The 14,130-nt window shown below is 44.1% G+C and overlaps 1 protein-coding gene across 1 annotated transcript; it reads right to left on the bottom strand.

Moving 5' to 3' along the window:
* Positions 1 to 973: 973 nt before the first annotated feature.
* On the bottom strand, positions 974 to 8,945 carry LOC146712246 (uncharacterized). The gene is made up of 10 exons (XM_085441924.1): positions 8,756 to 8,945; positions 3,666 to 3,719; positions 3,254 to 3,550; positions 2,990 to 3,164; positions 2,840 to 2,896; positions 2,599 to 2,744; positions 2,389 to 2,472; positions 2,105 to 2,289; positions 1,730 to 1,948; positions 974 to 1,640 (listed from the first exon to the last, which is right to left on the bottom strand). The coding sequence occupies exons 3-10, from the start codon at positions 3,538 to 3,540 to the stop codon at positions 1,303 to 1,305; spliced, it is 1,491 nt and encodes a 496-aa protein (XP_085298050.1). The 5' UTR covers positions 3,541 to 3,550; positions 3,666 to 3,719; positions 8,756 to 8,945; the 3' UTR covers positions 974 to 1,302.
* Between the last annotated feature and the right edge of the window lie 5,185 nt (positions 8,946 to 14,130).

Here is a 14,130-nt window from a genome sequence, read left to right as displayed (position 1 = left end):
CAGTCTAGGGCCTAGGGCCAATCTCTGCTCTCGATCTCCTAACTGGAAACCAAATAGTACAGCTCTCATTCTAAGTGTCATCACCAGAGGTTCCAGTCAGAATAAATAGCATTGGAGATAACGGGCACCCCTGATGAGTGGAACACTCCAATGTGACGGGTTTAGAAACTATTGTTTGTTACAAAAGTTGAACCCATCTGAGAAAATGATTTCCAAATCCATATCTTGGGAGAAGGTTAAATAAATCTGACCAGTCTATTCTGTCCGAGGCCTGACGAGCGTCCAGTGATAATAAAGCTGCATCGTTAGCATCACATCTCTCATGAATTATATGAGAACCCTTCTTATATTGTGAAACCCTTGATGCTTTGGTACAAAGCGAATCAAATGTGGGATCCAAGGCTCTGATCTTCATGCTAAACATTTAAAGTATTTTAGTGTCAACCCCCGTCAGACTCTAAATGATGAGTGTTCTGCAGGTTTAGCAGGTTTCTCAGTACTCACTGCCTGTCTCACAGTGGGTGGAGAGCCTCCGTGTGATATGCCTCTACATACATGTTAAAAAGTGGAATTATTCTTTCTTCTGGGAAGGTTTTGTAAAGTCAGAAAGCCATCTGGCCCAGGTGCCTTACCACACAGCAAATCCAACATGTCCAAATGAAGACTGTCAGGTTTGATTTCAGCTCTTTTAAAGTCTCTTTATAAGTTAATTTAACTCTTATTGGAGAGTTGGAACGTTAACTCTGACTTAGTGTTGAATACCAAATCTGTCTGGAGTTGATCATTCAACACTTATTCATGCTAACTAGGTGTTAAGAGTTTATATACTAACCCCCACAGAGGATTTTAGTTTAACTACATCAGAGTTATCTTCTAATTCATTCTGTGAATTTTACTGTTCTGAATTTCTAGAAATTCCTTTGGAAATAAACATTATTGCAAAGAGGACTACATCAGCTGAGGCAATATGGTGTCCTGTGAGCTCAATTTCCTTTTAATCAGAAAAGGTCAGACACAACAAAAGCCAAGCAAAGCATCAAACAAAGGAAAAATAAAGACAAGTCAAATGTCCAGCCAAAGGATTTATGGGAGACTCCATCAGTGATGGACCGAGTCAACCGGCATTTCACCTCTGAGAAAGATATATAACAGAACAGCTTTAGTTTGAGTTTGAACTTATACAAAACGCAGCAATATATTAAAAAACACAGTTTTATTGATTATAAAATACACTATTGGAGTCATGTCGGTGTGGGCAGAAATCCAAATGTAGGATATGGGACATAAAACACGGTGCCATCTCTAGACTCCATAGTCCCACAGGAGCTCCTCTCCAACCGCGATGTCCCTCAGGGCGATGAACAGCACACTCTCCCGAGGACCAGCAGGGAAGTTCATGGTGAACCTTTGTGGCTTCACGTTTGGATTCCTTTGGCAATGGTTCATGTGCCTTCTATAGGAGTCCTTGTGCAGGTGGCAGGCACAGGGGGACGCAGTGGCATCAGCCCTGTGGCACTCGTCCCTGTAGAAGAAGAGAGACCCTGACTGCCGCCTCTGATTCCCTGCAGCTTTGGTGATGCACGTCCCGTGGTAGTCGCAGACGACGTCTCCTTTGTTGAAGGGCATCAGGGCGATGACACCTGTGAGCAACAGGAAGTCATCATAAGCTCTTTAGAAATGTTGACTTGCTGTCAAACGAGGGTGTGGTCCAAACGATAGGTGCATTTACCTTTGCCCTTTCCCCCCCCGAAGTCCTTCAAAGCCAGGCCCTTCCATTTCTGCTCTGAAATCGAGGACATGAGGGACGGGCTGTCCTGGATCCTGGGCTGTGGAGCAACCCAGGCCCGTAGGACGGCATCAACAGTGGGCTTGTTGGTGCTCCAGGTCTCCTTATCTAATGCCGTCTGTACTCTTGCACGCTGAGGGGCGTTGCCTCTTCTGGCACACCCTGTCCCAGAGCGAGGCGTGAGGAATACTGCAAATCAACCATCTGAGTCAATCATATATATTTGAACCTCTGTGATGTGAAGTATTGCTGAGCTATTTGTATATATTAGAGCTGTAAATAATGGAGGCAGAGCGTCCATTAGCATGACGGGCTTACCGAGGATGTGCTGAACTCTCTGCTTAAGCTGAAGCTCCCTCCACCTGTGGTAGTGGGCTCGGTAGTGTGGAAAACCAGCCTGTACACACCGGCGTTTTGAAGGTGGCTCTCCATTTAGGGTTACTGGGAAGGTCCGCTGGAAGGCATCCCATTCCCTGAGTGGTAGGCGCTTTGTGGAAATGGGCCTACACAGAATGAGAGAGAAACCACCAATAGTTTGGATGTGGAAACTTGTAACGCAGGTTTTCTTGTGCTAGTGGGTAACATAAAAACAAAAAGCATACCTGGCCTGTCCCGAGGTTTCTACTCCTCCTGCTGAGTGTGATGCTGACCCAGCCGCAGGATCCTCAGTGTCGCTGCGCAGGTATCTAACCAAATTAGAAAGGTGAAGCAGTTCTACATCCACCAACAAACGCAGCAACACATGTGTCTGAGTGCTATGACCACACTGGCAAAGTTTTACCAGTATGGATCCAGTGGTGTGCAGCACTCACCTGGCCCTCAGGCGCCATACATCTGCTGCTGGGTTGGTCAGAGGGACCCCACCTTCTCCCAGGAAGAACCTGCCCCCGTCGTCACTGCCAGCTCTTTGGTTTTGTAAGCACACTGGGCGGATGTTCTTAAAGTAGCACTCCAACAGCTGCAGAGACAAGAGCCATCAATGACAACTATAAATCACCTCCCAGGGTCCACACAGAGCAGGAAGAGAGTCGCTGCTGAGAACAAAGGACTTACTTCTTCTTCCTGGATGGTCATCCTCAAGCTTGCCCTTCGCTCCATCCAGTCCTGCACCTGTGGGTGTGGGACAAAGTGTTGGAGCTCAGGGTGATGCACACTTCCATCAACTATCACTTATAATTTACTGTTTTTGTTGGCGGCGCTTACAGAAAGTTCCTGAACAGCACCTGCTGTCAGTCCGTGCTGTAACATCAGGATGGCCTCGCAGTACTGCCTGAACGTTGTCATGGCAACGCTGGGGATGCAATCACCGCCTGCAAGCTTTTGGTGGAAATACTCGATGTCCTTTTTGGCCACGGCGAGGATTTCCTTCTTATCAAAGCTGTTGCAAAGGTGACAGTAAGACAGTGTTCAAAGTGCGTATGTGTCCTGCAGTATGTGTGAGCCAGAGTGGCAACAAGCTCATCAGACCTCTGTGTTGGGAAGGTTTGGGGAGTGTCTGTGATGATAAAGCCACGACTCTGAAGATGACTGCAGAGTTTGGTGCAAGATGTTGCATCCTTGCAAAACTCCTGCAGCTCCGAGAAGCTCCAGAGTCGACCTTCCCTGGAAAACAGCTTCTGGGAGGCTTTAGCTCTGGAAGCTTCTTGCTCCCTCTCCTGTGCTGTGCCGTGTTTCAGGCACACTCCGCTCAGGTGATTCCAAATGAACAGCTGGGGCTTGTTGCACAGCAGGCAGTACACAATGTTTTTCTCCATGTTGTTTGGACTGCAAATACAAAGAGAGAGACAAACTCTGCACATCACTTTATAGCACCAGTAGCGTGTCTCGGTATGATGTAAAACTAGCTATTTCGCTACACTGGAAACCGAGCAGTACCTACTTTAAAACTGAACCTTTGTTGATCCTCTGCTGTTTCTCCAAAGCACACAATGTTCTGCACAAAGACATTTAACTTTAGCACATGTATAAAACATGCACGCACACGAGCAGTTCGTTCAGCTAAAAGAAACGCTTCATAGAAACCATTTCTACAACCAGCAAACGCAAAGAAAACAAGCCATGACTAAAACAGCAGTTACGTAAATGAGCAGAAGTTGCTAAACAAACAAAACTGAACCAGAAAGTCTCCAGACATCATGTAACCACTGTTTGACAAACGGTCCTACTGTAGGATGATGTTACAGTGATGTCTGACAAACCATCCCACTTAACCGAAGCTGCAAATTCGATAGTTTTGTGCCAAAAGCAGATGGCGTTTTCACTTTAAAATGAACAAACATTCACAAAGGCTTAAAACAATATAGTATCCAAGTCAATAACATGCTAATACTTCCAAGTATGAACACAGAGTAGCGTTAAATCACCCGGTGTTCCAGATTAACTGGTGACGGTGGAACAGATGGTGGATTTTTTAATATTTTGTTGTTAACAGCAACAAGACTGGCGGAGTGTGTCTGAGGGAACCTCACAAATGTCACAGCAACACACTGCAGTGGAACCCCGACTTACGAAATTAATCTGTTCCCGACGGTTTTTCGTAAATCGAAGCAGCCATCGCGCCTTTTGAGTGCTTAGATGCTGGCTGGAGACGGAGTTCTTGGTGGCGGAGGTGGTGGAGGCTGAAGAAAGCATACGTATGCATGCATACATACAGCACCACCACGGGGGAAACTGGCATAACATTAAGGTGTAAAGTTGTTGATTTTTTAATTCAAAGATTAATCAGGCTTTAAACATCAGGAGGTAGTGCAACAGACACTGAAGTGCACATTAAAGACCAGAGAGAACATTATTTTTATTAACAAAAAGTTTTAATCCACCAACAGCCCTGACATCTAAAACACTACAAGTAAAAAAGAAAGGCAACAAAAAACAATTCAGACATTTTTACACAATTAGTAACACTTCAGCTTTCTTTGTAATGTCTGCTTGTATTTTAAGAAGTATCGCATTTGGGTAAAAACATTACCAATAACTCAAAATTAGAGGAATAAGTGTATATATGTGTCAGCTGTATGCATGCATACATATGCTGCATGTAGGCACACTTTCACCTGAAGGTTGACTTGTTGCTGGCCTCTTTGTGAAAAATCTATCCAACGACGTCTGTCTCTGTCTACTTTTCAAAATGGATCTGAAGTGGGAGATGTCAACAAAATGCTCTATAGCATGAGCGGTAAAGTTCTTTTCAGGGTGATTGTCCTTGATATCGGCCAATGGTATGACGGCCTCCTCCTCGCTGAATTGTTGCTGTACTGATGAGTGCAGCATCGCCTCCAACTCTTGCAGCTCTGCCGTTGACAGCTCCTCTCGATGTTCATGCACAAGGTCGTTTATATCCTCCTCGTCAACCTGCAGTCCCAGGGCGGTGCCGAGATTTACGATCTCCTCAACCTTGACTTCAGGTTGAGGTTCCCCCTCAAAGCCTTCAAAATCTCGAGGGGCAACAGCATCAGACCACAGCTTCCTCCAAGCAGAATTTAGCGTTCGACGACTCACCTCCCGCCATGCCAAAGAAATCAACTTGAGGCATGCAGCGATGTCGAAATGATTTTTCCAAAACTCCCTGAGGCTGAGCTGCGTACTCTCTGTTATGTCCGAACACCGTTTGAACATGTGTTTCGTGTACGGTCTCTTTAAATTAGAGGTCACTTGCTGGTCCATGGGCTGGAGGAGAGGGCTCGTGTTGGGAGGGAGGAAGAGAACCTTGATGAACGAGAACTCCTCCAGGATATCGTCCTCGAGGCCAGAGGGGTGGGCGTTATCGATGATCAGAGGGCACTTCATGGGGAGCTCGTTCTCCTCGAGGAACTTCTTGACAGCAGGCCCAAAGACCAAGTTGACCCATTCGACAAAGAACTGTCGGGTCACCCAGGCCTTGGGGTTGGACCTCCACATAACCTCGAGCCTCTCCTTTAAAGTTTTTGTGTTTCTTGAAGGCACGCGGATTTTCTGAGTGGTACACTAGGAGTGGCTTGACCTTACAGTCCCACTGGCATTAGCACACAGGGCGAGGGTGGAGACGGTCCTTCATGGGCTTGTGGCCTGGCATCTTTATTTCCTCCGCGGTGATGTACGTACGCCGCGGCATCTTTTTCCAGAAGAGGCCAGTCTCGTCACAGTTGAATACCTGCTGGGGGATGTAGCCTTCTTGATTTATAAGTTCAAATTTTTTAACAAATTCTTCGGCAGCCTTGTGATTGGAACTTGCTGCCTCGCCGTGACGCACAACGGAGTGGTTGCCAGTCCTCTTCTTGAACCGATAAAACCACCCATGCGATGCCCTGAACTCTGGGGAGGTTAGGGGTGCCTCCTGCGAGGACGTCGATGCCGTTGGCTGCTCATCGGAAGCTGCCTTACTTACTAAATCATTATAAATTGAGGACGCCTTCTCGCAAATGACAGTCTCTGTGGGGGTATTGCCAGTCTCTCCCTTGTCTTTAATCCAAACAAGGAGAAGCCTTTCCATCTCGTCGTGTATGGGGGTCCTCCTTTTGGACATGATGGTGGTGCCCTTTGAAGGTTTACCTGCTTTGATGACTTCTTTTTGTTTTAGAATTGTTCCTATGGTCGAAGGATTTCGGCCATACTCGCGTGCAATAGCACTAAGTTTCCCACCTCGCTCATATTTATCAATAATTTCTCTCTTTGTTTTCATCGACAGTACTTTACGCTAGGGCTGGGTTTTTATAATCGATTCATCGATTAAAATCGATTCTGGCTTGGATAACGTAAAATCGATTCATTAAAATCCTGAATCGATTTTTAATATAAATTTATTTTGCCCGAAATGCCAGAATCTCAGGTGACATCTCACAAAATTTCAACAACCACCAAACAGTAAATGAGAGCAGGTACAGGGACTCTGCACATAGACTTAAACACACAGCGCGACCCGCGGATCAGAATCAGTTAGATGGCGCCTTTCTCACGGTCGGGGCTGAAAGCCGACAGCTCGCTGATTCTGATCTGTCGGCGGGTCGGCGCTTTGTGTTCACGCCCTTTATGCGCTGATTCTAAAGCTGTTAGTTTGATGTCTCTCCAAACAATATTGACCGAACCAGCAGCAAAAGAAGATCCAAACGCTTCACATAAACATCGTCATGAATTCACTTTTACTGTTTTGCTTCCATCGCGATGCACAGCTAGCTCTCTCTCTCTCTCTCTCTCTCTCTATACTTCAGGAACAGTTTCCCTTTCTTCATTATTCGCTTGCTTGTTACGCACAAGTCTACTGTTGCTTACAGGCTGTCAGCCGCTGTTTTTTTCCCTTTTACATTCTTCCGAAAAGAAAACCTAATTTCTGCCGTTCAATACTGAACAAATTTAAACTTTTTAAAATTATTCAAAATGCAAAACGCTGTGTCTGTAATAAAACCGCTGTAACGTCAGAGGTAATGTTCATATGTTGATTAATGGTTTTCTTTCGTTTTTGATGTACTGCAGAATATTTTTATAAAATCCCAGGCCAGGAACATCTCCTTCATGTTTTTCTGTGTTTTATCTTCAGCTACTTTGACACAAAGGCCTCTGCTGTGACGCTCACACCTGTGATAAAGTGTGTCAGCTTCCTTTTTATTGATACAAAAATATGTAAATGTACTGATCTGAATTATATTTCTGACTGTCAAAATTTCCCAGATTTAAATCGAATCGAACTAAATCGAATCGATTCGGGACCTTGTGAATCGGAATTGAATCGATTCTAGAAATCAGTGACGATACCCAGCCCTACTTTACGCTTCATTTTGCTAGCTGCGTGGTTCAAGTGGAACAGCGAAGCGCAGGTGTCACTACCCGATCCGTACCGGAAACCCGATCGGTACCCCGCATGCGCGAAAGGTGTCTACTTCCGGTCGAAGCATTTTACGATAGTTACAGGTCAGAGTATCTGTTAAGATGTTAAGAATAACAAGTATCTCTTAACATGTTTCCACTAATGAAACATTTAATATAATGTAGACAAAAATAAAAAAATTAAAAGATAGTGACGGATCGGGACTCCCGATCCTTACTGCGCATGTGCAAAGTCAGACCGTACAAATCGGTTCTACCCGATCCGTACCGCGCATGTGCAGGGGTTTTCTTCTTCTTCTGTTCCTTTAATGGCAGTGTACTCCCCAGTGTACGAGGATACCGCCACCTGCTGACTGAGCGAATGAACCCTATTGTAAACTGAATTAGCGTCATTACAAACGTGTGTTAAATTTGATTTAGTGATAATCGAGTGTGTTTATGCTTGTCTGTGTGGAGAGGATTGTTGGAAAGTGATGATAATGTCTGCTATCACTGTCAATTGCCAGTAAACACTTCATCTGGCTGCTGAATCTTCACGTGACATATTATAAAGTCTGTATTATTAACTCTGTCATTAGGCACCATTCTTCTTATTTTACGGCGCTGTTGTTCAATCGGGGAACGCTTTCTGTTGAGGAGAAAAGCAAAAATTTGTTGCGGATACGGATTATTCATTGTTTAAATGTCCTGGTAGTCGAAAAGGAGGCAGAGCTGCTGAGAAATGCTAGGAGCTAACTGGGCGCTAACCGTATCATTCAAATATATTGAATGTCGCAATGTTGGCAAAGAGAGGAAGTGACGTAAGATTTGCGCATGCGGGGTACCGATCGGGTAGTGACAGCAAGTACGGAAGCCAAGGGGTTGTCACATGATTTGGAAGGCACTGTGGGCATTGAAGGCTCAGCCAATCAGAGCCAGCGGATTTCGTTACGCGGGCATTTTGCCGTAACACGGGCAGAAGTATTGCCGTTCAGTGCCTTCGTAACTTGAACTTTTCGTAAGTCGGGGCTCCACTGTATTCTGCATTAGCCAAGTCGCTAGCATTAGCATCCATCAACCTGCAGCCTAAAGCCACAGTGTACACACAATGACCCGCATCCTGATGTGCGAATGACCGAACAACATCCTGTACTGTGAGGTGCGCCGTGCACATTCATTGTAATGTTTACTAACCTGAGGCAGTGAAGCTGCTGTCAGCCTGGGTAACAAGTAGACGAAAACACAATAATCTTCTTTAAACCGTGAACACAAACGACACACATGCTGTGCTGGCGTTAGCTTCACAACAGGAAGTTCTTTCTGTGAAATTCTTCTTCTGCGCCCCAAAACACTGCTCGGTACCACCATCGCGCTCTGCGCCCTCTAGTGTCCGGATGTAGAATTGCATTTAATGCCTGAAACTCACAATCCAACAGGTTTCTGCAACGTTTTTAAATCACTGTAACGTTTGAACCGTTCGCTCAATTGAAACTAATCCAATTGTTTCTGAAAGCAGAGACTCTGCGCTTTCTCTGCATTTAACTTTAGCGTGAATATGCATGCACAGTTTGTTCACCTGATAGAAAAAGTCACATATAAAATTACCCGAGCTTAGCTTTAAAATAAGTGAGGAATGTGCTTTTCTATCTCCAGTGCACCCAGGAGGCATTTCTGCTGCACACAAAGGTAACTGAATGTCATTTCTTCTTTTCAGGGTGGAAATGTGTCCAGACTCTAACATGGACCCACGGGCCCCACCCTTGGGATTTATGAGGAACAGGGAAAATGATCGGGAGAGAAGCAACAGACTGACTGAAAGAACTGGAACGAGCTCGTATAGAATCAGCTAAACAATATTGTGGATGAACAAATAGAAGCTTAAACACCTCAGACAAAACTATTATAAAACGGCCCCAAAGCTAAAGAATAACAGCACGGAAACTGTGCAAACAGTTAGAAACATTAAAAATCCACCTGCTTATTGCTGCAAACCCAAAGATACAGAAGAATCCTTTTGGTCCTCCTTCATCACTTCCCTGCTCCTCCTCTGCCTCACCTCGTGCTCTCATCCTGGGTTTGCATTGAAAGTATCCCCACCTAATCCCTTATCTATGTAATGCTGAGCTTGCTAAACCTTTTTTATACTTTTTGTTTTATTGGTGACTCCAGAACTCGTGCAGCTGTTAGTGATCACAGCAAGTTTCCCAACCCCAGTTTTAGTTTCCACTCACCCTTTATTTACAGACAGACATCAGTAACATTGTCAGCTCTGTCTTGCCTGTTGATGGTCTTGTTTTCACATTTTGGGGTTAATCCTTTTAGATCCACTATAAAAACAATCCATGTGTCAGAGCCTCGTTTGTGCTGATTAGAGTCAAGTTTCTTTATTTGTCACATGCACAGTTATACAAATACAACACGCAGTGAAATCTATCCTGACACGCTCCTGCACTGTGAAGGGGACAGAAGAACATGATGTTATATACATTAAGTATAGCAAATATACTTTGATGTATATATTATATACACTGTAGGTGTTGGAGCTGTTATCGATGAAACACTGTCCTTCTCCCTGCCCTCTCTCTTCATGAGATCATCCACCGATGGGCCAAAGTCGGCTGTCATCCCCAGAATGGTCCAGGTCTCTATCTTACAATGAAACACAGACCGATCTCTGCTTCCTCCTCTGCCTCCTTCATCCCCTCTGAGGATCCAGAAAAGGCTTCAAAGACTCTCTACTCCCTGTCAAAATTAGGGCTTAAAAAGTTTTCTCCCCCAATAAAGATTAAACCATAAGCTGGGAGGGCTGGGTTTGTTTGCTCTCACTGGTCTGATCGAGCATCCCTGACGTTTCACACTGGTTACCAGTTCTTCAGAGGGAAAAACACAGGTGGGAACAGGAGAGAAACAAGGCACAAGATAAACAGCTCCCCACGGGGTCACATGGGACTATTTCACACATGGTGTGTTCAAAAGCACATCATTAACCACGTACATTCTAAACCCTAACCAGCTTCACAACATCATTCACACTATATGAGGGTTAGTGTTGAGGAAAAGACTGCAGAAGCTGGTAATCCACAAGTGCACGGTGCTTCAGGAGACAGGTGGTCAGGAGCTGCTGAAAAGAAAGCTCACCATGGTAGGGACAGTGAGGAAGAACAAGCCTGAACTTCCCCCTCAGCTGGTATCAACCAGAGGAAGGACTCTCATCCAAATGTGCTTTCACTGACACACACACTCTTGTGTCATAAGTTCCCAAGAAGAATAGAAATGTCATCCTGACATCTTGTCGTCCTACACAAAGACGCCGCTGTCAGCACCACAGAGGACAGGAAGCCTCTGATGATCCAGGACTACAACAAGAACAAAGGAGGCGCTGAGAGCCTTGATAAGGTTTCATCCATCATACATTTTATTTTTATTTATGTGAATCATAGCATTTTTTATTGTTATATATAATATATATAATTATATATATTATTTATTATATTATATATATATAGATTCAATATTGTTCCTAATCTCTTATTTATTGTTCTTGTTATTACAGCTTAATGGTACAAACACCTGCAAGTGAATGACAGCACGCACACACGCACACACACACACACACACACACACACACACACACACACACACACACACACACACACACACACACACACAGCACAAATTAGTTCTTAATTAATTAAGTAAGTAAGTAAAAGACAGCAAAGGACTCGACCAAAAAGTCCACAGGGAACTTCTCCTGGTTTGGCAGCTTGTTGCTCTGAGCTGCTGCTGCTGGCTTTCTGCTGAGCTTCACGTCTGAACTGAGCAACCATCTCAGAGATGAAGGTGTTGACCCTCAGCTGAGGTCGAGTGTAGAAAGTCTCTTTACACATGGGACACTGACAGCTCTGATTCATGTCCCAGTGCTGACTGATGCAGGTTTTGCAGAAGTTGTGTCCACATGGTGTAGTGACTGGATCAGTGAACACATCCAGACAGATGGAGCACAGAAACTGATCTTCAGATCGCAGATTGCTGGCAGCAGACATGTCTGCACTCTGAGGGAGAAAGAAGAGAAACATTTGATTCAAAATTCACTTTAAATTTCATTTTTACAAAGAGAGAAACAAGCGTCAGTAGTCTGAGGAGCTTGGAGAGAAAAGCGTCTGGACTTCTTTGAGTTTCTTTTCATCACAGAAGCTTCTTCACCTCATCCTCAACATGGACAGAACCAAGGAATGAATACTGCACTTTTGGAAGAACCCCTGATAACACAACACTGAATATGCCACAGTCAGACTGATGGCAAACAATAACACAGAACCTTTTTTGCCCCACTGTATATTCTCTTGCTTCACTATAAAAAGAAGAGACTGTGAGAAGTCTAAATGCCTCCACCTGTGGCCTTACCTGTCTCCCCGGCACCACCCACTGAATAGCCAGGCACTCCTTTTCTACAGTGTTATACCTTCTCTCATGCTACATATGTGAGAGAAAGGCTAATATAGAGCACTGGCTGGGACGAAACGGCCCCTAGCCCTCGAAGTCTGCAGGACAAATGGGAGTGAAAAGTTAGGAGTGGGGAGCAATGGCTCCCCACAGAGAGCTTTCTTCTGCAAAAATGCTGCCTTGAATGGCATGACCCACTCTCCACCCCTGGGGCAGTACGCGCATCCCCACGTAATGCCCCAACAGACTACTAAACCCCGGCCAATTCCTGCCCCAAAATTGGGGGATGCAAAAGTCGCAGGCTAACTGCGGCCTTAATTCTATGCATTTTGTCCCTTCCCTTCTCCTTTGTCCTTCCTCTGAATCATGTCCTCTTCCTCCCTCCTTCTCTCTGTTCCTCTTGTTCTTTGTCTGTTGTTAAAGCTGGTGTGAAGTGTTCAGTGTGGAGGTGACTGACATGATGTGAATATCACAGTGACATAACAAATCCAAACCTTCCTTAAAGGATGATGGAAATAAAACCAGACCTGATTTAAATGTGTCAGATCTTTAAGGTGGCCTCCTTGTGCACCTCTGGACCTCCTCCAGTACTGCTGGACTGATTTACTGTTTCTTATAGATTTTTTCTCACTGAAACTGGGAAAAAGTATTTAAAAATGCCATCTCATCAGGTTGTCTGGCAAAACTCATGTTTTTAGTGTAATAAAGTTTTTTCAAGCAGAAATCTGCTGTTCTATATTTGAGTCAGAAAACCATATCCAATAATGATTTCTTACATTAATTCAAGTATTTCTAAGATAGAGACTCAAGAGACATAAAAATAGAAAGTGTAAGGATGATCAGATGAGCAATGATCATGTCTCAACAGGTTTATTTTGTTCATAGCAGGAGTTGAGGAATCGCAGAACAATGATACATAGTTAATTGTAATAAAATATGGGTCCTTTATTTTATCGTTGCTGTACTTTTTTTGATGGAAACTCCTCATGTTTTGCAAAAACACTGTACATGATGGAGAGAAATTGACATAACTTTTGGATTCAGCACCCTAAAAAACATGAAATTTACCAAACATCTCCCATGCAGCTGATTGTTCACTTCTCTTTGTGAAACTGGACCATGTGATGTTACATGTGTGTCAATCCAGTTGTTCAGTCTGACGTCACTAGCCGTGTCTGGGCCTAAACTCCGCTGCAGGTCCATATATCAAACGATCACTGTGGCATTACTGAGAGTTGAAAAACTGTCTAAAGTCTTTCATCTTTAATAAAATGATCAGTGTTCTGCTCTACCAGGTGTAACAATTGAGTTTAACATCCAGGCATCCATGAAAACGGAATTTATGACATTTAACGGAGTTAGAAGTTAGCAGGAAGTTAGCTCGCTAGCTTCTATCTAAATACAATATAGCATGTCCTGACTGCGGGGTTTTGGAAACAAATTCAAACGTACAGCTCTGTTATCACTTCCAGCATAAATGAAGACAGAAAACTAAACAGCAGTGACGTTTGTAGGGCTACTGAAGTTGGGCTAGCTGGTATATAATGATGTGCTACGTGACCGCTAGCGACACAGCTATGTTAGCATAATATAAACAAGCTAACTTTTTTTCCACTCGATAAAAGTTAACGTGAGTGTTCTCGGTGGTCAGGAACAAATGTAATCACATGGCAGGATGCTGTAAAAGGACCAAACTTCAGCCAGGAGAACAACTGAGATAATCCATCCACAATACGAGGTTAGTCATTCATATACTGCTGCATGGGCTGGGCTGTAGTTACATCCTAAGGTTTTAAAAACTGAGCTTAAATAAATGATTAGCGGTAATAAAAGCCGAGGGAGGTCAACAGTGATCACTGACTGTTTTAGGAGCTTTTTGAGATTAAATAGAAGGAAATACAAAACATTAAACATGTTAACAACACAAAAGCCATATTAAACGCAGACTACTTTAGACCCGGAAGTAGGATTCGTCGTGTCATCACTGAACAACCGGATATGAGACCAGACTGGATACATCTGATGCTCCTCTGTCTGCTCCTACAGGACGTCTGACGAGTTCCACAGAAAGGAAAAAATAAAAACCCAAATTCCTCTGGTGGTAAAACATGGTGAAGAGGAGCTGG

Source organism: Copadichromis virginalis, linkage group LG3, assembly GCF_057382275.1.
Source record: "Copadichromis virginalis isolate Kocher_CV1m ecotype Utaka linkage group LG3, C_Virginalis_male_GT1.1, whole genome shotgun sequence".
Classification (NCBI taxonomy): domain Eukaryota; kingdom Metazoa; phylum Chordata; class Actinopteri; order Cichliformes; family Cichlidae; genus Copadichromis; species Copadichromis virginalis.
This window is presented reverse-complemented; position numbering and strand designations above follow the sequence as displayed.